Source organism: Mirounga angustirostris, unplaced genomic scaffold (assembly GCF_029215605.1).
Source record: "Mirounga angustirostris isolate CCGP_5_RB_7025 unplaced genomic scaffold, mMirAng1.0.hap1 SCAF_12, whole genome shotgun sequence".
Classification (NCBI taxonomy): domain Eukaryota; kingdom Metazoa; phylum Chordata; class Mammalia; order Carnivora; family Phocidae; genus Mirounga; species Mirounga angustirostris.
Genome location: NW_026991720.1, coordinates 28,542,882 through 28,567,328, shown reverse-complemented (window position 1 = coordinate 28,567,328; position 24,447 = coordinate 28,542,882). Strand labels below are relative to the sequence as shown.

At 38.0% G+C, this 24,447-nt stretch overlaps 1 protein-coding gene across 1 annotated transcript in view; it reads left to right on the top strand.

Moving 5' to 3' along the window:
- The window catches only part of PTPRZ1 (protein tyrosine phosphatase receptor type Z1), a 162,846-nt gene extending 138,399 nt beyond the window's left edge, over positions 1-24,447 (top strand). The window contains exons 18-30 of the mRNA XM_064575008.1: positions 2,640-2,722; positions 4,049-4,183; positions 5,207-5,341; positions 6,660-6,823; positions 8,487-8,622; positions 10,155-10,301; positions 16,542-16,635; positions 16,959-17,032; positions 18,367-18,495; positions 19,281-19,427; positions 20,746-20,888; positions 21,655-21,790; positions 23,464-24,447. Coding sequence (XP_064431078.1) covers positions 2,640-2,722; positions 4,049-4,183; positions 5,207-5,341; positions 6,660-6,823; positions 8,487-8,622; positions 10,155-10,301; positions 16,542-16,635; positions 16,959-17,032; positions 18,367-18,495; positions 19,281-19,427; positions 20,746-20,888; positions 21,655-21,790; positions 23,464-23,604 — 1,664 coding nt within the window. The 3' untranslated portion in view covers positions 23,605-24,447. The remainder of the gene's footprint in view (positions 1-2,639; positions 2,723-4,048; positions 4,184-5,206; positions 5,342-6,659; positions 6,824-8,486; positions 8,623-10,154; positions 10,302-16,541; positions 16,636-16,958; positions 17,033-18,366; positions 18,496-19,280; positions 19,428-20,745; positions 20,889-21,654; positions 21,791-23,463) is intronic.

Here is a 24,447-nt window from a genome sequence, read left to right as displayed (position 1 = left end):
ATGTTTACACGTTTCCTCTTATTTTCCTTTACGTTCTCCTCCATCTCTAGAAATCCATCTACAACCCCTCCCCCAAAACTTACACTCCTCTCCTTCCTTACATATTCAGTGGGCCTCCCTGGATCCTATGAACACAGTATTACCAGCTTGGTTATTTAGGTTCTGGTTCCATCCTGGAAGCCAATGAAAATGAAACTGCACTCCTTTTTTTTTTTTCCTAAGTTTTTATGTAAATTCCAGTTAGTTAACATACAGTGTGGTATTGGTTTCAGGTGTATAATACAATATAGTGATTCAACACTTCCACACAACACCCGGTGCTCATCACAAGTGCCCTCCTTAATCCCCATCACCCATTTAACCCATCTCCCCCTCACCTTCCCTCTGGTACCATCAGTGTGTTTCCTATAGTTAAGAGTCTGTTCCTTGGTTTGTCTCTCTCTCTCTTTTCTTCCCTTTGCTCATTTGTTTTCTTTCTTATATTACACATACGAGTGAAGTCATATGTATTTGTCTTTCTCTGACTGACTTATTTCACTTAGTATAATACTTTAGCTTCATCTGTGTCGTTGCAAATGACAAGACCTCATTCGTTTCCATAGCTGAGTAATATTCCATTGTGTGTTATGTATGTATGTATATATATACCATTTTTTTTCTTTATCCATTCATCAGTCCATGAACGCTTGGGTACAATTTGGCTATTGTAGATAATGCTGCTGTAAACATCAGGGTGCATGTATCCCTTTGAATTGGTATTTTTGTATTCCTTGGGTAAATAAATACCTAGTAGTACAATTGCTGGATCATAAGGTAGTTCTATTTTTAACTTTATGAGGAAACTCCATTCTATTTTCCACAGTGGTTGCACCAGTTTGCATTCCCACCAACAGTGCAAGAGGGTTCCCCTTTCTCCACATCCTCACCAACACCTGTTGTTTCTTGTGTTGTTGATTTTAACCATTCTGACAATGTGAGGTGAAATCTTGTTGTAGTTTTGATTTGCCTTTCCCTGATGATCAGTGACATTGAGCATCTTTTCATGTGTCTGTTGGCCATCTGTATGTCTTCTTTGGAAAAACGTCTGTTCACGTCTTCTGCCCATTTTTAATTGGATTATTTGGGGGTTTTTTGGTGTTGGTTGTAGTTCTTTATATGTTTTGGATGCTAACCATTTTATTATCACTTTTTCTTAAATAGTTTGGATAGATGCCGCTTTCTTTCCACAGGGATGACACAAATTTTTATTAGAAGGGTTTAGTAGGACATTCTGCTTCATGTTTGTTTTCCTCACCTGAAGCAACTATCCTGGCTGCACATCAAAATTCAGCTGCTGCTTGGACAGGGTGAAGTTGTTAAACTATTCCCACTATAAGCCAAACAGAAAACACCTACCAAGTAATTAAGAGAGGATGGAGATTAACATTTGTTGTACACCTTCTCTGTGCCTGGCTCTGTAAATACATGATTTCATTTAATCCGTGAAATGATCTGGCACATAGATAATAATAGTCCTATTGTAGAAATGAAGAAAACACCCCAGCAAATTTACCCAGTAATACCTCTCTAAAAATATTAGAACCAAAATACACAAAACAATAGGTCAGCCTGGCATCAGACCCATCTTTTCGTTGCCATATACCTATTTCTGCATCCATTCCCTGCTCTTTGAGCTGCTGTTGTCCCAGAAGCAGTAATAGCTCAGGATGTCTCTCCAATTGTCCTGGTTTGGACTGTATTCACTTCTTCTTCTTCTTCTTCTTCTTTTTTTTTTTTTTTTGTATTCACTTTTTCATCCTTGAAAAGAATAAATAAATCCTGCCCCATGATACTACCAATTTTCCTTCCAGTAACATTTCCCTTTCTTAATGTGTCGTTCTTCCAAATACATATAATTTCTCTGTAGAACTGAAATTGATCTCAAAGTCCCCATTTCAGAGTGTTTTCATTGCCGCAGTACACCATGTCTGAGTTAGCATCGTTTTCACCCCCTTTAAATAGACAGTGCCAGACCCCCGCCCTGTTCTCAGGCAGCCGTCCTCCTGCCTCGCTGTGCTCCTTGAGGTTGTCCCCTTGAACAAGCTGTTGGCTGGAACCATTCACAGAAACTTCCTAGGTCCCTTCTACTTCCCTCTCTACTTTCTCTTCCTCCACCAACCCCTTATTCAAGAGTGCATACTCTGCCATCCTTCTTTAGCTTTCTGAGACACCCCCCTCCAATCCCCTCCTCTCCCTTTCAGTGGCTCTCCACAGTTCACAGTCCCAAGATCCATCCTTAGAAACCCATCTAAGACACCAATGTCACCTTCCAATCTTTATGAAGATTCTTATTATCATCCCAAACCAACACAATCTCTGCCTTCAAGTCCCCCCTCATACTCTGCACCTCCCTTGACACCTGAGCATTCCTTTCTGTATATAAGTCCGTGCTCATCATCTGCATCAGACAACTTGCTGAAGGCAGGAGCTCTTGTTATATTTATCTTTGTCATCTCTGTATCCCCATAAAGCTTACTAAAAGTAAATTATATTTGCACTTATTTTAATTGTATTTGATGTATCATTATGTAAATATAAATGACCTTTATGTTGAAAAGTAGTCCATGCTATAGTGAAATATTTTCTTTTTTTTATTACAGATGATCATAGTAGGGTTAAGCTTGCACAACTTGCTGAGAAAGATGGCAAACTGACTGATTACATCAATGCCAATTATGTTGATGTAAGCATGCTTCAACTGAAACATTTATGAAATTATATTAGACTATGAATTTATTATACCACTGTGCTGTACTTATCTAGTGCTTAATACATGTTATATGATAGATAATAAAAAGTACAAATCAGCAGTAGGACATCCCATGGCTAAAGGATTTCATATTGAAAAACACTCAAGTCCTTGTACTTGGTTTCTCTCCTGGGTGAGAGAGGTGATTCAGGTTGAAAATGATTGTTCAAGGTAGAATGTTTATATACATTTGGATAGGTTTATAACTCTTTAAATGTGAAGGACAGGACTCCTGCTTATTTTGAATGTCCCACAGTTCCCAGCCCAATATTGTATGGATAGCACATGATCAATAAATCCTGACGGAGAGATTCCCAAGGCAGTCCTGTGGCTAAAAGGCAAACACATGATTACTAAACCAGTTATTGGCCTTATAATCTTGGCACTTCTCAGGATACCCAGCCATGTGGGACTATTAGAGATCTCCAGGGACCACAGACCACTGACTAATTGACTGGTTTTTCACTGTGGACAGTTGAATGTCAGTGGAGCTCAGTTCTTTTCCTGACACTGACCTTGCAGTCTAGCTGCCTTCAGGTTTAGGCCGTGTGGAACAGTTAATTCTGAGAAGTGAGCACCACATATAAAGATACAGTGAATTTGGTATAGGCAGCCACTTCATGCTTCCAGAGGAAGCAAAGTGTATGTCACATCCAACATAGGCTTTTTTCACGGGCTTTGGAGTTAGAACTGGTTTTGAATCCCAGCTCTGTCCCTGGGTGGCCAGGAAAGCTTGGAAGGCCACTTAACTCCCCTGAGCTTCTCCCCATCTCCAGATCAAGGATGATGCTTCCATTTTGCCAGGATTCGGGCAAATGTTCACAAAGCATCCTGGGTAAGAGTGGGTGCTCAGGGAAGGAGAGCTAGTAGTGATTAACACTGCTCCGTATCACCAAGGAGAGGGGATTTCCCAACTGTTGTAGACAGCTGAGCCCCAATGCCTCAAAGACATTTCAGAGCAGCACAATTAAAGACCAGCAGAGTAAATAGACTTAGATTAAATGTACTTGGACTAAGGGTGCAGGAAATAGTGTCTGTACCAAAGCAAAGAGAACTTTTTTTTTTTTTTTACAAAGATCATAGCTAAAGAATTGCTGTCTTTGCTAGTACTATCAAGTTTCTCCACCATTGCAGGATTATTTTTTATGGTTTTTCTTTTACAGAAAAAAATGCACTGACCTTAAAAACTTACATATTGAACAGTAAAAATGGCATAGAATCAGTAATGTAGGAAAAAATATTTGTCATTTGTTTCTTTAGGGCTACAATAGACCAAAAGCTTACATTGCTGCCCAAGGCCCACTGAAATCCACAGCCGAAGATTTCTGGAGAATGATATGGGAGCATAACGTAGAAGTTATCGTCATGATAACAAACCTCGTGGAGAAAGGAAGGGTATGTAGGTAATCCATTATCTCATCCCCCAACTAGTAATCAGAAGTGCTTTAAGTTGCTTTTAATAGAGTCAACATTAGGAAGCAGCAGAAGTTAAGATTAATCAGGATTCCTTTCTAGTAAGTATGACAGCTAAAAGGAAACCTAACATTGTAGGTCAGAGTTTCACTATAAATCAAGCTATCAGGCGCCTGGGTGGCTCAGTTGTTAAGCGTCTGCCTTCGGCTCAGGTCATGATCCCAGGGTCCTGGGTTCGAGCCCCGCATCGGGCTCCCTGCTCGGCGGGAAGCCTGCTTCTCCCTCTCCCACTGCCCCTGCTTGTGTTCCTGCTCTCGCTATGTCTCTTTCTGTCAAATAAATAAATAAATAATCTTAAAAAAATAAATAAATAAATAAAGCTATCTGCTATTTATTTTTTTTAATATTTATTTATTCTTAGAGAGAAAAAGAGACAGAGTGTGCAGGGGGAGGGTCAAAGGGAGAGAGGGAGAGAGAGAGAATCCTCAAGCAGACTCCCCACTGACCGTGGACCCAGATGCAGGGCCTGATCTCAGGACCCTGCCATCATCACCTGAGCCAAAATCCAGAGTTGAACAATTAACTGACTGAGCCACCCAGGCCTCCCCAAGCTGTCTGCTATTTAAATGCATTCTTCATACAGTGAGAAAAAGTAATGAGCCCCTTTGCAATGGGGCTCATTGCAAAGCAGTCCAGAGTGAAATAGATTTTAATTCACTGGAGCTGGATTCTAGTCCTGCTTTGTAGTGACTCAGTACATCTGGCCTCCCTTTCCTCATCTGAAAGGGGAAGTTTGGACCAGATCCTTTCAAGTCTTTCAGCTCTGTAATTCTATCCCTGGTCTCCTCTAAAAACTACTCACAATCACATAGAAAGAAAGAAAATGTTTGGAAGAATGAGGGAGTTCATTCCTGCCCCGGTGTTAGACCTCTGCTGATTTCAGGGAGAACTCTTATATCGAGCCTTTGAAATATGGAAATAGCATCTTTACTTTCTCTTTTGCAGAGAAAATGTGACCAGTACTGGCCTGCTGATGGTAGTGAAGAGTACGGGAACTTCCTGGTCACTCAGAAGAGTGTTCAAATGCTTGCCTATTATACTGTGAGGAGTTTTACTTTAAGAAACACAAAGATGAAAAAGGTGAGTCCACAAATGAAGGACATCATCAATTGAGTAATACATCTGGTCTTTTTTTAAGTGAGTGGGTGATAGAACCAAAGCAGGCTGAAAAGATACAGAATTAAAGGCATTGAGAGTTCTTACGACAACCATGCCTCATTCCCAAATGCTTCTGCTAAGTCTCTGACTGTCAGCGCTGGCTTAGGAGCCAGATTGGTCTTGGTGTCATCCACATGGTGGATGTGATGCTCAAATGAAAGTTCCTGCCCCATGTGATAACTGAGTGTCCAACTAAAAATAGTGGAGATTGAAATAAGGAAGGAAAAAAAACCAATGATGTATAAATCAGGGTTCTCCAGAGAAACATTGTGTGTGTGATTGAGATTGAGAGCGAGAGGGAGATTTTTTTTTTAAATTTTATTTATTTATTTTATTTGAGAGGGAGAGAGAGTGTGTGTGTGAGTGGCAGGAGCGGAAGAGGGAGAAAATCCCAAGCAGACTCTGCTGAGTGTGGAGCTGGGCTCGACTTGGGGCTCGATCCCATGACCCTCAGATCATGACCTGAGCCAAAACCAAGAGTTGGACACTCAACTGACTGAGCCACCCAGTACCCCGAGAGAGAGAGATTTTTAAGGAATTGACTTCATGCCAGAAATACAGGCAAGGTTTTTATGTTTTAATCACAAGGAGAATTCCTTCTTCTTCAAGAAACCTCAGTCTTTATTCTTAAGGGCTTCAGTTAATTGGATAAGGTTTACCCACATCACAGAGTATGATCTGCTTTACTTGAAATCTATTAATTTAAGTGTTAATCACACTAAAAAATACCTTGACAAGGACGGGCACATGGCTGGCTCAGTCAGTAGAGTACGCGACTCTTGATCTCAAGGGTTGTGAGTTTGAACCCCACGTTGGGTGTAGACATGTTTGTGTAAAGGCTTTCACATTAATTGGAAAAAATAAAAAATAAAAATAAAATCCTAATTGGGTATTAAAGAGGGCACGTATTGAATGGGGCACTGGGTGTTATACACAAACAATGAATCATGGAACACTACATCAAAAGGTAAGTAAACAATAAATAAATAAATAACAAAAAAACAAAAAACAAAAATTAAATCTTAAAAAAAAAAATCTTGACAGGAACATCTGGTATGACTGGTATTTGACCCAACTGCTAACCACCATAGCTTAGTCAAATTAACACATAAAATTCGCCACCATCATTATGTACCACCAAAGTCCAGTTAATGTTTAAGGACCTGTGTGTGTGTATGAGTGTGTTTGCATGCACGCACGTCTGTGGGTATTCCCGTGACGACTCTCCGAACTGTTGCAGGGCTCCCAGAAGGGAAGACCCAGTGGGCGTGTGGTCATACACTACCACTACACTCAATGGCCCGACATGGGAACGCCAGAGTACCCGCTGCCACTGCTCACCTTTGTGCAAAAGGCGTCCCACGCCAAGCGCCACGCCGTGGGGCCTGTTGTCGTCCATTGCAGGTGAGTCTCAGAGGCAGGTTTCTCAGCCCACAGAATGCCTGCTGATAGCAAAAAGGGAATCCAAGGAGCAAAGGTTTTGCCAAGATCAGGATGATTTCGTGAAGTGAGGGGGGCTGAGATTACATGCCCATTTTCAAAAACACTGACCACTGGAAAATGAGTATGCCGGCCTCAGAATTTGATTGCTAAACATTTCAAAGCACCAGAGATTTTTTTATGATGTTTATTATTCTATTGAACTGTTGAATTGGATTTTAACTTATTAAATGGGTGAGGCAGGAGGAACCATGTTTTGTCATTAAACAGACATTTATTACGACATAATATCATGGGATAAAAGTGCTTGGGACATAACCCCTGTCCCTAGGAGTTAGTGGTCTCTTGTAGAGTTATTATATCAGGGTCATATGAGAGAAACCAAAGTGCACAGAGGGTGAAGAATTTGGCAAAGTACTTTTAGGTTGTTTTTAAACAGTTTGGGATCAAAATTCTTTTCTCATTTTCGGAGTTCTATCTAATATATTAAGGTGTTATCAACTCATCGTTACCCAATTACTTTATTTCCAAGACTAATTTGATGAAGAGAAGTAAGGATATTTCAAAGAAAGAGAAAAAAAATGTGTAAGAGGTTTTAATCTAGTATTTTTCAGTTGAAATAAAAATAACAGTTAACATTTACCGAGCGCTGATTGTGTGCCAAGCTTTATGACCACACAAATCAAGTTGATTTCTGTGTACGGTATTTTTGTCAAAGCGGTGTCTGTGTTTCTACAGAAGTAAATGCTTTCCTTTCATATACAGCTTATCTGACACATTCTAATTATCTATCTCAGGAGTTATCCTCAGACAAAATTTGAGAGCTCGATCTTGAGTTTTTTCATCTGTTAGCCGGATGATAAGCTGAGAGAAGCAGGAAAATGCAAGAAACAGATCTCTGAAGGTCAGGGATTGTTTCTTAGCAAATGGAGGAGGACCAGGGTATTGTGAGGAGCAGGTGCTAATTTTCCACTCTAGCACTTCCTACTTGTCGAAGCATTTGAAAAGACTCCCTGCTTATGAATTCTGTCCCTCCAGTAGAGGCTTTGAGGAAGTCAATAGATAATGGCCCTTTAGAAATGACTGAAGTTATGCTTTATTCCTCACGATCTCACTGAAACGATATTTTCAGCTGAAAGCCTCATCAAATTCTTTTTCCAATTAATGTGAAAACCTTTACACAAACATGTCTACCTGGCAATACAGACCCAGGACCTTTTCTTTTCAGAGTTGGGTGAAGCTGATGCTTTCACTTTTCTCAGATTAAATGTCTAGTTGCTACGCTCTGATGTGGAATGTTTTCATTCTGTACCATATATGATGAATAATAAATACAATTATTGAAAATTTAAGAATCTCGAATGAATGAATGAATTCAAAATCTCCAACAGAAATAGGCTGTTTTACAGTTTGACCTACTGCCAAAAATTAGAAAGTAAACAATTTATTTGAAGTATTATGCTTAACAACTAAACTGTTTGGTTTGGGATTGCTAAGTTATTTATTATGTGGCTCAGTTGCTTGGGGAAGAAAATTATTTTAATTTCCAAGATAGCCAGGAGTGACCTATCTTCAAATTTATCTTATGCTTGACATTGAAATGGCTCTTTCTTTGTGTTCTCTTCAGCGCCGGGGTGGGAAGAACAGGCACGTACATTGTGCTAGACAGTATGTTGCAGCAAATTCAACAGGAAGGAACTGTCAACGTATTTGGCTTCTTAAAACACATTCGGTCACAAAGAAATTATTTGGTGCAAACTGAGGTATGAGAAAAAGGATACTTTTTGTTGTTGTTGTTTTCTCCCCTACCCCCACCACCGAGGTCACTACCTAAGGGCTGGAGATGTCACTAGAATGTTAACGTTGCATGGACCAGACTTTGTTTTACCAGGTTGATTCGTCTCATAGGGCTTCCGTATTAAAGTACTACCAACTGGGTGGCTTACAACAACAGAAACTTCCTGCCTTATGGTTCTGGAGGATAAGAGTCCAAAATCAAGGTGTTGGCAGAGCCGTGCTGCATCTGGAACCTCTACAGGAGGATCCTCCCTTGTCTGAGTTTCTAGTAGCCCTGCATAATTCTTGGCTGTAGCAGCCTTACTTCATTCAGTCTCTGCCTCCATCTTCACAGGGTCTTCTCTGTGTGTCCAAATTCCTTTTTCTTAGAAGAACAACAGTCACCACCTCATCTTAACTAATTACATCTGCAACGACCTTATTTACAAACACCGTCACATTCTGAGGTACTGGTCAGGGGTGGTTAGGGTTTCAACATATTTTGGGGGGACACGATTCGACCCATAACACCAGGTAATTGCATTATATATTCTAGGTGAATATATATATATATATATATATATATATATATATATATTAGAATTATATATTCTAGGTGAATATAATATAGAATATATATCATATATTCTAGGTGAACCAGCTATATTATGTCTATTTTGTGACCAAATGGGGAATATCTTTGAAATGACACTGATGACAGAGAAGATTCAAAAAAAGAGTCAGTAGATTAGGCAGCACCCCTCCCTGCTAGCAAAACTTAAGGTTTTTCCTGCATATAGTGAATAAATGCATTCATTTTCATATTTTAAAAGTGAATTATGCTCAGATTATATCCCTTTTTAAGCCCATATGGTTTTACATGACACAGGACAAAGTCTGTATATCTGTATTTTTTCTCCTATTTCTAAACAAAAATGAATTTAAGTGGAAATTATGGATGGCAGCTTGAGAGCAATCAGAGACATATGGCCCATGTGGGTGAAAAGGTATCTAACCAAATAAACTTCATTCCATGGAGGAAATGACACTCTAGTCAGATTAAAACAGGGAAGAGTCACATACAGGAACTAGAAGACAACTATTAAAAACTGTACATAAAAATGCACTAAGTTATATAGGACTGACTAAAAGAAGAATTGGAATGGACAGAAGAAGAAGACCCATGAGAAATACAGAGTTAGGAAAGTCCTCATGCAAAATATGAGAGCAGGTAGCAGGTTTGGAGGCTGGGCAGAGAGCATTGCCTTGCCTCTTCCCCACCAATGTCAACACAGAAGTAGAGAGGTGAGGGACAAGAAGAGTTGCATTGTCTCCTGACTGCCTCCTTTTCTACATCTGATTTCCTGCCAGGTCTAGTAAGCAATCTTCTGTGGGTCCACCCCCGCCATTATGTAAGACTCACTTTGTCTGTCAGTGAAAAATAGATTAAGAACTTTTGTACTTAGATATATATAAAGAAAACATAAAATAATGTTCCCTATTGTCATTGTTTCGCCAGGAACAGTATGTTTTCATTCACGATGCTCTGGTTGAGGCCATACTTAGTAAGGAGACTGAGGTGCCAGACGGCCATATTCATGCCTATGTCAACACGCTCCTCATTCCTGGACCAACAGGCAAAACGAAGCTAGAGAAACAATTCAAGGTGAGTTCTCTTAGAAGCCTCTTGGATGTTACCACACAATTCAGTGTTCCTGCAGCTTCTCATTTGAGTCGACAAGGCCATGTGCACGGGTTCAGAGCACAGTTGGTACAGTGGCTTTGTATTGCTCTTTACAGTGGGCAACAAAACCACGTGGTCAACTTCAAGGAGAATCTTGATTTTGACTAGCAAGAGGAAGAGGTCTCAAGAACTCTAGGTTAATGTTTACAAATGCAAACTTGGTCCAAGAATGGAGGGCACAGAACATAACAGAAGGGATGGGCAGACCTCCTAATACAGACTGCATAAGTGCTCTTTTTTCCTTTGAAAAAACCAGACCACTTCACAATGAATGATCCGGCTCAGGCTGTTCATGCCACTCGTTGGAAAAATCTGTCTCACTTGAAGGCCCTAGACTAGAGAAGAGGCCACCCCAGAACAATAGCTCTTCAACCCCAATTTCTCCCACCCACCTTGTCACAAGGCAGTGAGCTAGAGAAGAGAGTATGTTTTGTTCAATATCATACTTTCTACAATCCTAGTTCTCTGGCTTCCAGAAATCAATCAGCAAAGAATTCAGAAAGTAGAACTTACGGGACCTTCTAGCTGTGCTAGGGGGATTTGCACAGTTGTGGTTTTCCCAAGGAATGGAGGCTGTGTTATTTGCTCTACCTTATTCCTATACTAACCTCTTACTTCCCAGGATTCCTAGAGAAACAGGGCCAATTTCTGAAGAAGGAATATCTACAAAAAATTTGAAAGACCCTGGAAAAACCCAGGAGAGTTAACAAACCTTGAGATCGCAGGGTGTTTTTTTTCATCTTCTCTCCAGGCTACAACATAAAAGATGTTAGTCACCACAGATTCCTTCTGTTTTTTTGCCTTCTCAGTCAGCGCCTTTTGTGCCTTTGGAGGAGTAAGAGAAGGATTAGGGGTGAATGCTGCGTTTTGAACCTGCCAGGAGGACATAAATGTTCTTGTTCAACAAAGTTTGAATGATAACAGAACACTAAAGAAAGAGAGAGTATGAAGTTTGACTTCCAGAAATAGATAATAAACGAGTATAGAACATCAACATTAGGTTGTTAGGATAGCTTTCTTCTAAATTAAAAAATATATAGGTATTACTCATTTTCAACAGAATTCTCATTTTAGCATGACTTACCCCTACAAAACTGCAAGAAAGAATTGATATGGCTTATATTAGATAACCCAGGATCAAAATGGAAATATCAACTGTGAGGCCAGAATCTTAATTAAGGGAGGGACATTTGACTCGGTTTCCTGTTAACACCTAACTAGGGAGATACAGAAGTGTGTGTGTGTGTGTGTGTGTGCGTGCGTGCACACTATAAGACATTAGTCATTCAAGTTTTTCTATAGATACAAGCCCTTAAAGTAAGTTACCTGTCTGTTTATTTCTGGGTATTTATCTGCAGAAAACAAAAACACTAACTCAAAAAGATATCTGCACTCTTATGTTCATTGCGGAATTATTTACAACAGCTAAGATAGGGGAGCAATCTAAGTGCCCATTGATGGATGAATAGGTAAAGAAAATGTAGTATATTATTCAGCCATAAAATAGAATGAAATCTTGCCATTTGCAACAAGATGGAAAGACCCTGAGGGCATTATGGCAAGTGAAGTAAGTCAGAAATAACTCAGTGAAATAAGTCAGACAGAGAAAGATAAACACCATATGATACCACTTACATGTGGAATTTAAAAAAAAAAAAAAAAAAAAACACAAGTTCATAGATGCAGAGAACAGATTGATGGTTGCCAGAGGCAGATGGTAGGGGTTCGGCCAAATGGGTGAAGAGGGTCAAAATGTACAAACTTCCAATTATAAAATAAAGAAGGTATAGGGATATAATGTACAGCATAGTGACTATAGTTAATAATACTGTATTGCATATTTGAAAGTTGCTAAGAGTGTAGCTCTTAAAAGTTCTCATCATTAAAAAAAAGATTTTGTAGGGGCACCTGGGTGGCTCAGCCATTAAGTGTCTGCCTTCGGCTCAGGTCGTGATCCCAGGGTCCTGGGCTCGAGTCTCACATCGGGCTCCCTGCTCCGCAGGAAAACTGCTTCTCCCTCTCCCTCTCCCACTCCCCCTGCTTATGTTCCCTCTCTCGCTGTGTCTCTCTCTCTGTCAAATAAATAAATAAAATATTTTAAAAAATATTTTGTAACTATATATCGTAAGGGATGTAATTAGACTTATTGTGATTATTTTGCAATGCATTATGATATACACCTGAAATTAATGTAATGTCATATATCAGTTATACCTCATTTTATTTTTCAATTTTTTAAAATTTTCTTAAATTTAAATTCAATTAATTAACATATAGTGTATTTTTAGTCTCAAATGTAGAGTACAATGATTGATCAGTTGTATATAACACCCAGTGCTCATTACACCACGTTCCTCCTTAATGCCCATCTCCCAGTTACCCCCCTGCCCTCCAGCATCCCTCAGTTTGTTTCCTGGAGTTCAGCATCTCTTATGGTTTGCCTCCCTCTCTGTTTTTGTCTTATTCTATTGTTCTGACGAAATCAGAGAGGAAGACAAACCATAAGAGATTCTTAATCATAGGAAACAAACTGAGGGTTGCTGAAGGATGGTACCTGGCTGGCTCAGTCGGTAGAGCGTGTGATTCTTGATCTTAGGGTCATGACTTTGAGCCCCACGTTGGGAACAGAGTTGACTTTAAAAAAATAAAATAAAGAGAGACTACTTAAAAAAAAAAAACTAATGGAAAGAGATCCATGGCAGTGGGCACATGGGGGAGAAGAGATTATTAGAGGGAGAGGAAATCCTGAGAAGGGGCAAAGGGGAAGGATTCAAGACTAGGAGGGATTGGGGCAAAATGCTGGGACACGTAAATGGGTGTGGTAGCAGGAAGTGTATGGGCTCCAATGCTGGAGACTGAGGGAATATTCTGTGGCTTCTATTCCCTGTGTGACACAGGAGGTGAATGTGTATGTGTGTGTGCACAGGCATGGGGTATACATGTATGTTTGTACACATATTCTAAAATAAAGATGTTAAATAGCTGCTGGAGGGGAAGAGTTGATTTCAAGGAATCTATACCGTACTGACCATATTCTCAGAACCTAATCCAGTAAAATTAGAAATTGACCATGAAAACTTGCCCTGAAAAAAATCCAGACATTGGACAATAAAAATGTTCTTTTAAATAATTGACCTATTAAAGAGGAAATTATAAAATCTTTAGAATTAAAGGTCAACAGAAGCATTACATAGCATAACTTGTCTGATACAATTGAAGTTGTATCTAGAAAGAAAGTTATAGCCTTAAATATATTCATTTGAGAATAAAAAAAATAAAAGCAAACGAAATAGGCACATCATGTAAAAATTAGAAGAGAAGCATGGTACACCCAAAGAGGGAGACAGAAAATTTTTAAGCAAGTTAAAGCTTTCTTAAATTAAATAGAAAGTTAAAGTAATTAAATAGAAAAGGAGATGAAACAAAACCAAATGCAGGTTCTGTCAAAGACTATAAAACAAACAAACCTGTGCCCAGATTGTGAGAAAAGGGAAGAGAGAGAGTATACAGAAATAAATATTAAGATAAAAAACAGGGATATAATTATAAATATTTTAGAAATTTTTTTTCTAACTTAAAAAGCATAGTATGAACATATTTGTGACAATACATTTGAAAACCTACATGAATGAAATTTTTTTAAGAAAAAGTAAGCAAGATACACTTATAAAGAAATGAAAAATCCAGCTAGACCAATAACCATTAAATAAATTTTATCAGTTACCAAAAATCTCACCTCCAAAATAAAATTAGAACTGAAAGAATTACCAAACTTTTAAGGGACAGAAAATTCCAAACTCTAGGATAAAATATCTAGGTAGGAAACAAACCCAACTATTTTACTGGACAAGTGTAACTTTGATACCAAAACTGTACAAAGATAGTATAAATAAAGAAATGTATAGGTTAGTTTCATTTATGAACTTAAATGCTAAAATCCTATTTAAAAATATTGGGGTGCCTGGGTGGCTCAATTGGTTAGGCGTCTGCCTTTGGCTCAGGTCATGATCCCAGGGTCCTGAGATTGGGCTCCCTGCTCAGAGGGGAGTCAGCTTCTCCCTGGTCCCTCCCCCTCCCCTGCTCATGCTCTCTCTCATGCTCTCTCTCTCTCAAAAAATAAATAAAATCTTTAAAAAATATATCAGCAACTCAAATCCAGCAGTGTGTTTTTCTTTTTAAATATTATGACCAATTAGGGTTTGTAGAGTTTGTTTCAAGAATGAAGTGATGATTTAACATTAGAAAATATGAACAAATTTAGTTATGAGAATTGTATGGCCCTCTCAAAAGATGTAGAAAAATCCGTAAACAAAATTAAGTATTATTCAGAACAAAAACTCTTAGTAAGTTAGAAATAGAAGGAAGCTTTCTTCATCTTACAGAGGATATAATATAAATGTAACACACAAAATTTAAAGTTGGAAATTTTCATAGGTTTAAGAAAAAACAAGAAATGTCAACTGCTGACACTATTAGTCAACATTCTACTGGAAATCAGGTTAAACCAAAAAAATGTATAAAAGTAGAAAAGAATTTGCAGATGATACACTTGTCTATATAGAACATCAAGAGAAACAAAAGTTCTAATATTTATTATTAGAACTCAACTCTTATTACAGTTCAACAAGTATATATGAAAATCAATAGCATTGTAACTCATTAGCTATCAATTGTTAGAAAAGATATTAAAGCAAAAACAGCCAATTCAACAACCACAGCAAACAGAAACAAAAACTCTATGGTCTCAAAAATAAACTTAACAAATGGTGCAATGAATGTGTAGGAAAAAAATTATAAAACTGAATTGAAGAGCATAGAATTAGACAAATAAATATAGATACAATTTTCCTGAATGGAAATTTGTGAAGATGTTGGTTCTCCTAAATTAAGTATCAGTGTGGTACCAATCACATTCTGCCAGGATTTGTTATAGGAAATCAAGAACTGATTTTAAAATTAACATTTAGAAAAGTAAAGAGCGAAGTCATCCAAAGCAATACTAAAAATAAAAAATAAAATAGAAATGTGTTGTACAGTATATGGAAGATTTATTATGCAGATATTATCATTAACACTAAAAAACAGACAAATCAGCCAGAGGAACCATGCATATGTGGAAAGCGTTATTAGGCAGATAGGACACCACAAATCAATGAGGAAAGGACCGACTAACCAATAAAGGAAATTGGGACAATTTCCATGTGGAAACAAGTAAAATTGGATTCTTACCACACCTCAAACACTAAAATTATTCAAGATGAATTAGGTACCTAAAGGTGACAAAAAGATTTTATAACTATTATAAGAATATTAGCAATATATATTTTGAAGACATCAGGATAGAAAAGGACATAATTTGCAGAAATCTTAAAAAATTAGTTGGCCGTGAGCGTCTGTGTGATTAAAGAGAACAAAGACCTTAGCAACTTTTTAAACAGATTATAGATTTACATTCAAGATGTCAAAACCCTCTACAAATTAATAAATGGTAGTGAAGTAGAAATATAAAAAGGCAATCATCAAAGAAGAAATCTAAATGGCTAATGAATGCTACAATTCACAATCTCACAGTAACTAAGGAAATGCAAGTCAAAACCATGGTCTACCACTTATCATCTATCAGACTGTCAAAAATTAAATGCTGATGACTCCTAATTCCATGTGTGGGTATTAAGAAACATACAAGAGATATTCATTGCTACAAAGTTTAGAAAAGGAAAATACTGGAAATAATCCTAACATTCGCTAGCTAGGGAATAAATAGCAAGTAGATTATTCGTGAAATGGAGTACTAAAATAATGAATGAAATCCAACCATATACATATATATGTATACACACGCATTCCATGCAATTTACCCCCAGCTGCAAAGTGAGATGTAAGTGGAAGACATAGAGAGCGCACACCTACACAGGAAGCCATGGGGAAGATCCTCCCAGGGCTGAACATCAAACTACAGACATTCTGTGCTTCTTCCAGCTCCCCTGGTGTAGAGAACATAGATGTGCCAGGGAGTTAGTTCAAGTAATTCTTGGAAAACCAGATATATGTATATTCAGTATCTTATCTTGGTTTCTTGGTCGGGTCGTGTGTGTGTGTGTGTGTGTGTGTGTGTTTGGGTGACTTACATAATCTATATTTTTCCTTGACTCTCTTTCTCAGCTCCTGAGTCAATCAAATATACAACAGAGTGACTATTCTACAGCCCTAAAACAATGCAACAGGGAAAAGAACAGAACTTCTTCCATCATCCCTGGTAGGTTACACTGAATCATGAAAAAAAAAACAAAAACCCTCTTTTATAATAGAAACCTTGAAGGCAATATGACGATATTTTTACATCTTGGAATGAATTGATTCCCTCAGTATTTTTCTAATTATGCCTGATAATGTACCTGTTAAAAAGGACTCTTAAATCCTGAAGTCCATCTAAAAAATGCAAAACACATAGAAAAGCTAGCTTACAGATCAAAGACACTCAACTTGAGACATGCAGCTATGCTTTGCAATGTGGGGGTGGGCAGGAAGGGGTATAGAGCTATGAACGTGGTGGTTCATGATGAATGTTCTATGTTGCAGTGGAAAGATCAAGGGTTGGCATTTCATCTCTGAGTGGGGAAGGCCCAGACTACATCAATGCCTCCTATATCATGGTAAGTCAGAGAAATCACTGGAAAGTTGCCTACCAGCTTGTGCTACCAGAACCAAAACCAGCATGGGCTTCCTGAAGCAGTGGCTGCAGACATAGGTTAGCACCACTGGTGGGTAGAAGCCAAATCTAATGACCACAGACTGCGGCCCATTGGGGCAAAGAGAATAGCAGCATTCCTTGATGTCTTTATGTGTGCTGGGACTGGAGAACCCTCAAGCAAGACAAATCAGTAAATGCAGGAACTGAACTCACCGTTGAGGACTGATGAGAGGATAGAAAGCGTACACTCAGCCATCTAAGAGGCTCCATTTCATTTGCCCTGAACAGGCCGAGGACACAGTGGCTTCAGGAAAGCCCGTCTCCCTGAGTTTACCAGTCCAGGTCTGCAGCAGTGTTGACCCAGTGAACTGGGCTCATTTGGAGACCTGGATTTCTAAAGACATAATCCTTTCCTTCTGTGTTTAGATTTTCTATGAGAAACAGTTGGCTGTTCTATGCCCCTCGTTTCCATTTCAGGTCTATCAATCATAGAGAGCTTGGCTTCAGATGAAAAGGTTGTAATTCCCATGCCAAAACCACTTTTCGTTTATCCAGCAAAGAAAATATTTAGGACTATTCATGCAGGAAACAGGGAGATATGTGGTGGTGGCATCTTATTACATGCCGAATCAAATGAGCCCATGGGGAATAGGAACAGGACCTGAGAGACCCAGAGCAGAAGAGGATAAATAAGCCATGATTTTAGTGAGCAGCAACATGGAAATCGTGACCAATCCAATGGCTGCAGGTTCCAGGTTTCTGCCTCAAAATCTGCAAAGTGCCTCCTGATTCCTCTCCAAAGGAGGAAGCCAGGGTGTCTGGACACCAAGGGTGTTCTGTTGTCAGTAGGTGTAAAATGTGGCACTTTGCATTGGGACTTGTGGAAAGTGAGAAATATAAATTCCCCTCTGGATTTCCATTCTATCTAGTGTAGGAGACGTGGTCCATGTGCCATTTTGGTAAGTCTGCTCCTAGACGTGATAGCTAGGTAGACTTGGGCACAACACTTAACTTCTTAAGCCTCAGTTTAATCATCTGAAAAAGGGGGATCACAGTTCCTGTTGCAGAGTGCTTCTGTGAGACATAAGGGACTTAGGGGGAAGAAAACGCTAGTCCTATGTCTGGTGTATGGAGAGTGCCTTGTAAACATCAGCTATAATGATCACATTATTATTTACAGACACAATCTAAAAATAAAAAGACTGCCTTGACTTAAGGTCCATTAGCTTAGACATGTATTTGGAATATTTAAAGTCATATGTTGGGGCTCTTTCTATCTTCTCTTTGGTTTCATAGGGTTACTATCAGAGTAATGAATTCATCATTACCCAGCATCCTCTTCTCCATACCATCAAGGATTTCTGGAGGATGATATGGGACCATAATGCCCAGCTGGTAGTTATGCTTCCTGATGGTCAAAACATGGTAAGCCCCTCCATCCCCGGTCACTTTTGGTACTTGGGTTATAGGAGATAACAAGTCACAACAGCCAGAAGTCCAAGCATACCAACAAATAAAGTAATTTATTTTTCAACTAATAAACTAATGTCACGGGAGTTGCACCTTGTCTACTATTGGGCCTCAGTTGGTTATGTCATCTCCCAGGTCTGACATTGTTGAATGACAGTTTTAAATAAAAGTAAGTTAAAATGAACTTAAATTTAAGTATTCTGTGATACTGCTTAAGAAAAACAGAATTTCAACCATGAAGTCAGTCCATATGCTTCTATTTACATTTAAAAAAAAAAAAACTTGTTAGGATATTTGGAGAGTCCCTCAGTTTAAAGAGATCTATAGAAGTACAAAAAAAAAAAAAGGCCTATTTTGTTTAGGCTTTGCACATATACTTACTTGGAGATTTATTTCTTAGCTATAAAGTTAGACTGACCATTCCAGATGACACTGGAAATTGCTGAGCTCTTAAAATCACTTGAATCTTCTCTACTCAGTTATCATTTACAGAAGTAACAACTTACCATTGTTACTGATGAGCTAAGAGCAAAACAACAAAGCAGTAGTTTGGCTTCTTAAATGTAATACTTTATTCTACACATCAAACTTGTGTAAGGCTCAATATTTTAAGAGTAAGTTTTGAGATCCAAAGAAAAATTTGAGTTGAATTTTCTGTGTCAACCAGTTAACTTCATTTCACGGTCTGACTTATTAAGCATTTGATGAAAATCATTCTTCTTTGGTATTTAATCCTCCAGGCAGAAGATGAGTTTGTTTACTGGCCAAATAAAGATGAGCCTATAAACTGTGAGAGTTTTAAGGTCACTCTTATGGCTGAAGAACACAAATGTCTGTCTAATGAAGAAAAACTTATAATTCAAGATTTTATCTTAGAAGCTACACAGGTATGGACATAATTGAAATAACAAACTTTTCATCTTAAGCACAAGTTATGTTAAATATATGCTGATTTAAGGATCTTCCCTAGAAATAAAAAGAAGGAACCTAATTTCTTACAAATTAAGACTGATTACCCAAATAATCAGTTTTACCTTACTAGTCACTTTCATTTTCAAAATCCTATAGAATCATTAAACCTTAATCGCCACTAAACTACACCATTCACACACAGGAAATCAACGATTTCTCTTTTACTCCAGAGTAGTTCTGACAGAACTTAAATTGAGAATAAACTCAGTAAAATAATAATAATAATAATAATAATAATAATAATTTCATTAATCCTAATTCTCATGTTTTAAGGGAAATTTTTACCTTGAATTCTTCTAGGTAAAATAGGAAAAATATTATCTACCAAAATGAGCTTACCACACTACCAAGAGACAATGTGTTATAAGTGAAGAAGTGCTTTGAAAATGTGCAGTACAATGAACTAGGATTGTTTTGCTAATTCTTGGTTATCTATAAGGCAGCAATCCGAATTCCTTGTCAAGAATTATTTATAGAATTACAGTACAGTACATAATTTGTTATACAGCTACAGTAAGATGCTAAGAGATACTAATAATAGGGAGTAAGGCTTGTGAGATGCAGAGTACGTCCCCAATCGGAGAAAGGTTAAATCATGTTTTAGATGATTTAAATGTTGCACTTTACTATACTCTAATTCTGAGAGTGGATAAACCATATAAAATTTAGGTTCTGCTGCTTATTTTTCAATGTAGCATTTGATTGAGGACACTTTAGGAAGCTGAGGGTCAGAGGTTTAAGGGATATAAAGTCACACAGCCTGGCTGGTCACTTACACAAGAATCAGAAGTAGACTGAATGTCCATTCCCTTTGCCAGCATTTCCCCGCCCTGTCATGTAATTCCACTCCCCCCTCAATTAATGCTCGTATTTGAAGAAGTCTGTTATTTTTAAAAACAAATGTTAACACTGAAGATGTCTTTTTGTACTAAATAGTGGCACAGAGACATCTTTGGTACATGGTTTCAGAGTTTGATTGCCATAATGAACCCACAAATAAGACTTATTTTTAGAGTGAAAAGGAGATTACATCTACACATGGGAAATGAGGCATCACAGCAGTTTCTTCCCTCCGAGAGGAGGATGGACTGCATCCGCCGCTGTTCCCTCGTGCATGTGATTGGTTTTTATTACCTTCCTGTAATTCCTGATTTCCAGTTACTCCACTCGTAATAAGCTGTCACTCACCAATATGACTCTTCTAAAAATACTAATTTTTCTCTCTTCTTACAGGATGATTATGTACTTGAAGTGAGGCATTTTCAGTGCCCCAAATGGCCAAATCCAGATAGCCCCATTAGTAAAACTTTTGAACTTATAAGTATTATCAAAGAGGAAGCTGCCAACAGGGATGGGCCTGTGATTGTCCATGATGAGTAAGTTCCTCTCTTTAAATTCTTTCATGCCTGAGCACTCTCCAGGTGGTCAGATATTTCTGTTTTCTTTGTACTAACCTCATGATTTGGACCAGTTGTGGTGACTCAGCCAGGAGAGATCATCAGCTTTTTATAAACAAGGTTAATACAGAATTCATTTTTGTTGTTGTTGTTGTTGTTGTTTTCATTTCTCTTGGAGTTCCTGTTGAAGGCAGAAGATGGGTACCTGATCACAAGAATGTGCTCTTGCATTGTATGCTGAGAACACTTCGTGTGATGAGTCAGTGTTTTGGCACTTGAATTTTTACAGGTGCTAACCAGAGAGACATTTCTAAGTTATTGATGTACTGGATAGGATTAAAATTGATATAGTTTTTATTTTACCAGGAACAGGAATCTATCCAATAGATCTTTCCAGGCTCCTGTATGAACAAATAAAAAAGCATATGCTGGAATTGTGTGTTATGTATACATTATATATGAGATATAACTTGTCAGATCTTTGTGATTTATTACCAGCCCCTTCCAGAGTATAAAAATAACAAATGTATGAACAAACATTAAACTTCTATAAAGTATCCCATTACTAATATCATGAACACTTGCTAATATTTCAAATTAAACCATAGTTCTCTACACCATAAAGAGAGACATTTCATTAAAAATTTCTGTGTTCCCACTACAAAGTTGTCAAGGCTTTGTGAGTTCCAAATGTGAATGTTTGATGCATCTGAATGGAGTCTTTGTCCCTTCCCTTTGCTTCAAGGCATGGAGGAGTGACGGCAGGAACTTTCTGTGCTCTGACAACCCTTATGCACCAACTAGAAAAAGAAAATTCCATGGATGTTTACCAGGTAGCCAAGATGATCAATTTGATGAGGCCAGGAGTCTTTGCTGACATTGTAAGTATAAGAACAGCAAACCAAACTTTCACTGTTAGAGTGCTGCTTACTTCCTAAAGGCTGCCAAAATCATTTTATCATGTATCAAAAAAAAATCACATTGACTCATAACAGATTACTACCATGTAGTATTCGAGCTGAATTACAAGTTAATCAGTCCACAATCTATGGAACTGGAATAATAAACAATACATATTTAAAGTTTATCTTCCAGAAAATTGATGGATAAAATTTTTTAAATTTCACATGTCTCTTTTTGCAATTCTGAAAAATACCCTCAGTAGAAGCACCAACTAATTCGACTTACCCCACAAAATAGTTATCTTGGGGTAGGGTTCAAGTTCTGCATAGCCTGAGAACAGTCAGAAGACAGATTTTGAAGACTTCAACGTTGGAACTGTTCACTTTTTTCTGAAGCCGAATTCAATTTTGGTACTTAACAAATGGGTAATTCCTGGGTACTTTTTTTTTTTTATTTTTACTGAATCTTTTTTTTTCTATGTTCAATTAGCCAACTGGGTACTTTTAAAAAGAGAAACTTGTACAATCAAGAAAGAGGCACAGCATTTTGGAGAGATAAGTCTCAACTCTAAAAATAATTTGGAAGTTTTTAATATCATAGAAACAAGGGCTGGAAAGACAGTAGGGATATTCATGCAAATGCCCCAGTGGGAGACCTGTAGGTGGATATAGTAGTTATAGACTCACCTCCAGCTCCCTGGTCTGTGGATGTGTAAGGGCCCATCTTTAAGGCTTCATTCAGTCCAGACCAGTTGTCCAGAAAGTAAGGTAACCCTTGCAAATGTGCACTTCAGAGAAGCACTTATTAAAAGTCATTCAGGCCAGTTGAGTTACATTAAGCTGCTCCTATGTGAAATTGTTTTCCAGAAATTGAACTTTCACCTGATTCATGGATGCATTGAATGATGCACCGATTCACGTGTGGGCCTAATGATTTTCCACTGTGATGTCAGTCACTGGCTCACATTCTCTGAAACTGCCTTTGTCCCCCACCCCCACCCCCCCACTACCACCCAAATTGGCACCTGTAAGAGAACTCTTTATTCTTCTGTGTCTCTACTCTGAGACCATAGCAGGGCCCATGCTCACCTTTGCTCAAAGCAGGGCATAGGACCAGTCAGGCTGGTAGGGTGTGAAGAACACTTGGTAAAAAGTGGATCTGGTAAAAAAAGATTCTGCATGAGCCCCTGAGCTGACAGTGCTGTCCTTTCTGGGACCTCTCCATAAACAGAGAAACCCAATGGATTTCATCACAGCTGGAGAGAGGAGAATGAGTAATTTTTCATGAGTGGCTTATAGGTTGCCTCCTACGAAAGGATTACATGCAAGTTGATAAATCAGTAACAGTAATCTGTCACATCACCTTCTGATTCCATGACATAAACGAGTAAGAATGGAGCACTTACCATTGGCAAAAGTATGTTGGTCAATTTTCTAGGTCAATGAATGTTGGCTACTAGAAAAGCTACTTTAAATTTCATCAGAAAGAGATAGTAATATAGATTGTGTACCTCTGCAGCCTATAACAGACCCCTTAACACAATGCCCTTCTCTGACCAGTGCCAAAGCATGACTGAAAATATTACTTCTTTTTACAAGTGTCCATCTTCACTGAGCTTCTTGTTTATGACCTCACATTCTCTGTCCTCCAGGAGCAGTATCAGTTTCTCTACAAAGCGGTCCTCAGTCTTGTGAGCACGAGGCAGGAAGAGAATCCATCCACCTCTCTGGACAGTAATGGTGCAGCATTGCCCGATGGAAATATAGCCGAGAGCTTAGAGTCTTTAGTTTAGCACAGAGAGGGGTGAGGGGAATCCATACCTGAGCATTGTTTTCCTCTTTCTGAAACTAGACAGGAAAATCACTTCAGTTCTTCTGTTACCTTTTTGCTTACATTCCATCACTTGACAGTAATTTTCATGACATAGGATTCTGCTGCCAAATTTACATCATTAACAACGTGTGCCTTTCTGCAAAACTTCTTGTAATTCACTTATTGTGTTTAAACTAAAATGGTTGAATTTTACGGTATTTCTAAGAATGGAATTGTGGGGTTTTTTTGGTATTGATTTTAACAGAAAATTTCAATTTATAGCTATTAGGAATTCCCAACTACATAAAACATGTTTGTTTTTAGTGTCAAATTTTAGCTGTATTTGTAGCAATCATCGGATTTGCTAGAAATAAAACTTTTAATACAGTAGCTTGTAAATAAAACACTCTGTTCCCTCTGATATTCAGTATTTTACAACTGCAGTATTCACCTAAAGTAGAAATAATCTGATACTTACTGTAAATACTGCTCTAGTGTCTCCATGGACCAAATTTATATTTATAATTGTAGATTTTTTATATTTTACTACTGAGTCAGTTTTCTAGTTCTGTGTAATTGTTTAGTATAATGATGTAATTCATTATCTGGTCTTACTCTACAAGTCTCCTGATATCCTTTCATGTTATCTCAGTAATTAAATCTGTTTTAGCATGTAACTCTAACTTTTATGGAAAATAGAGATACATTTGTTTTGAAAGAAGATGTTTTTATGAGAATAACACCTTACCCAACATTGTTTAAATGGTTTTTATCCAAGGCATTGCAAAAATAAATATAAATATTGCTATCGATTTGCATTTGT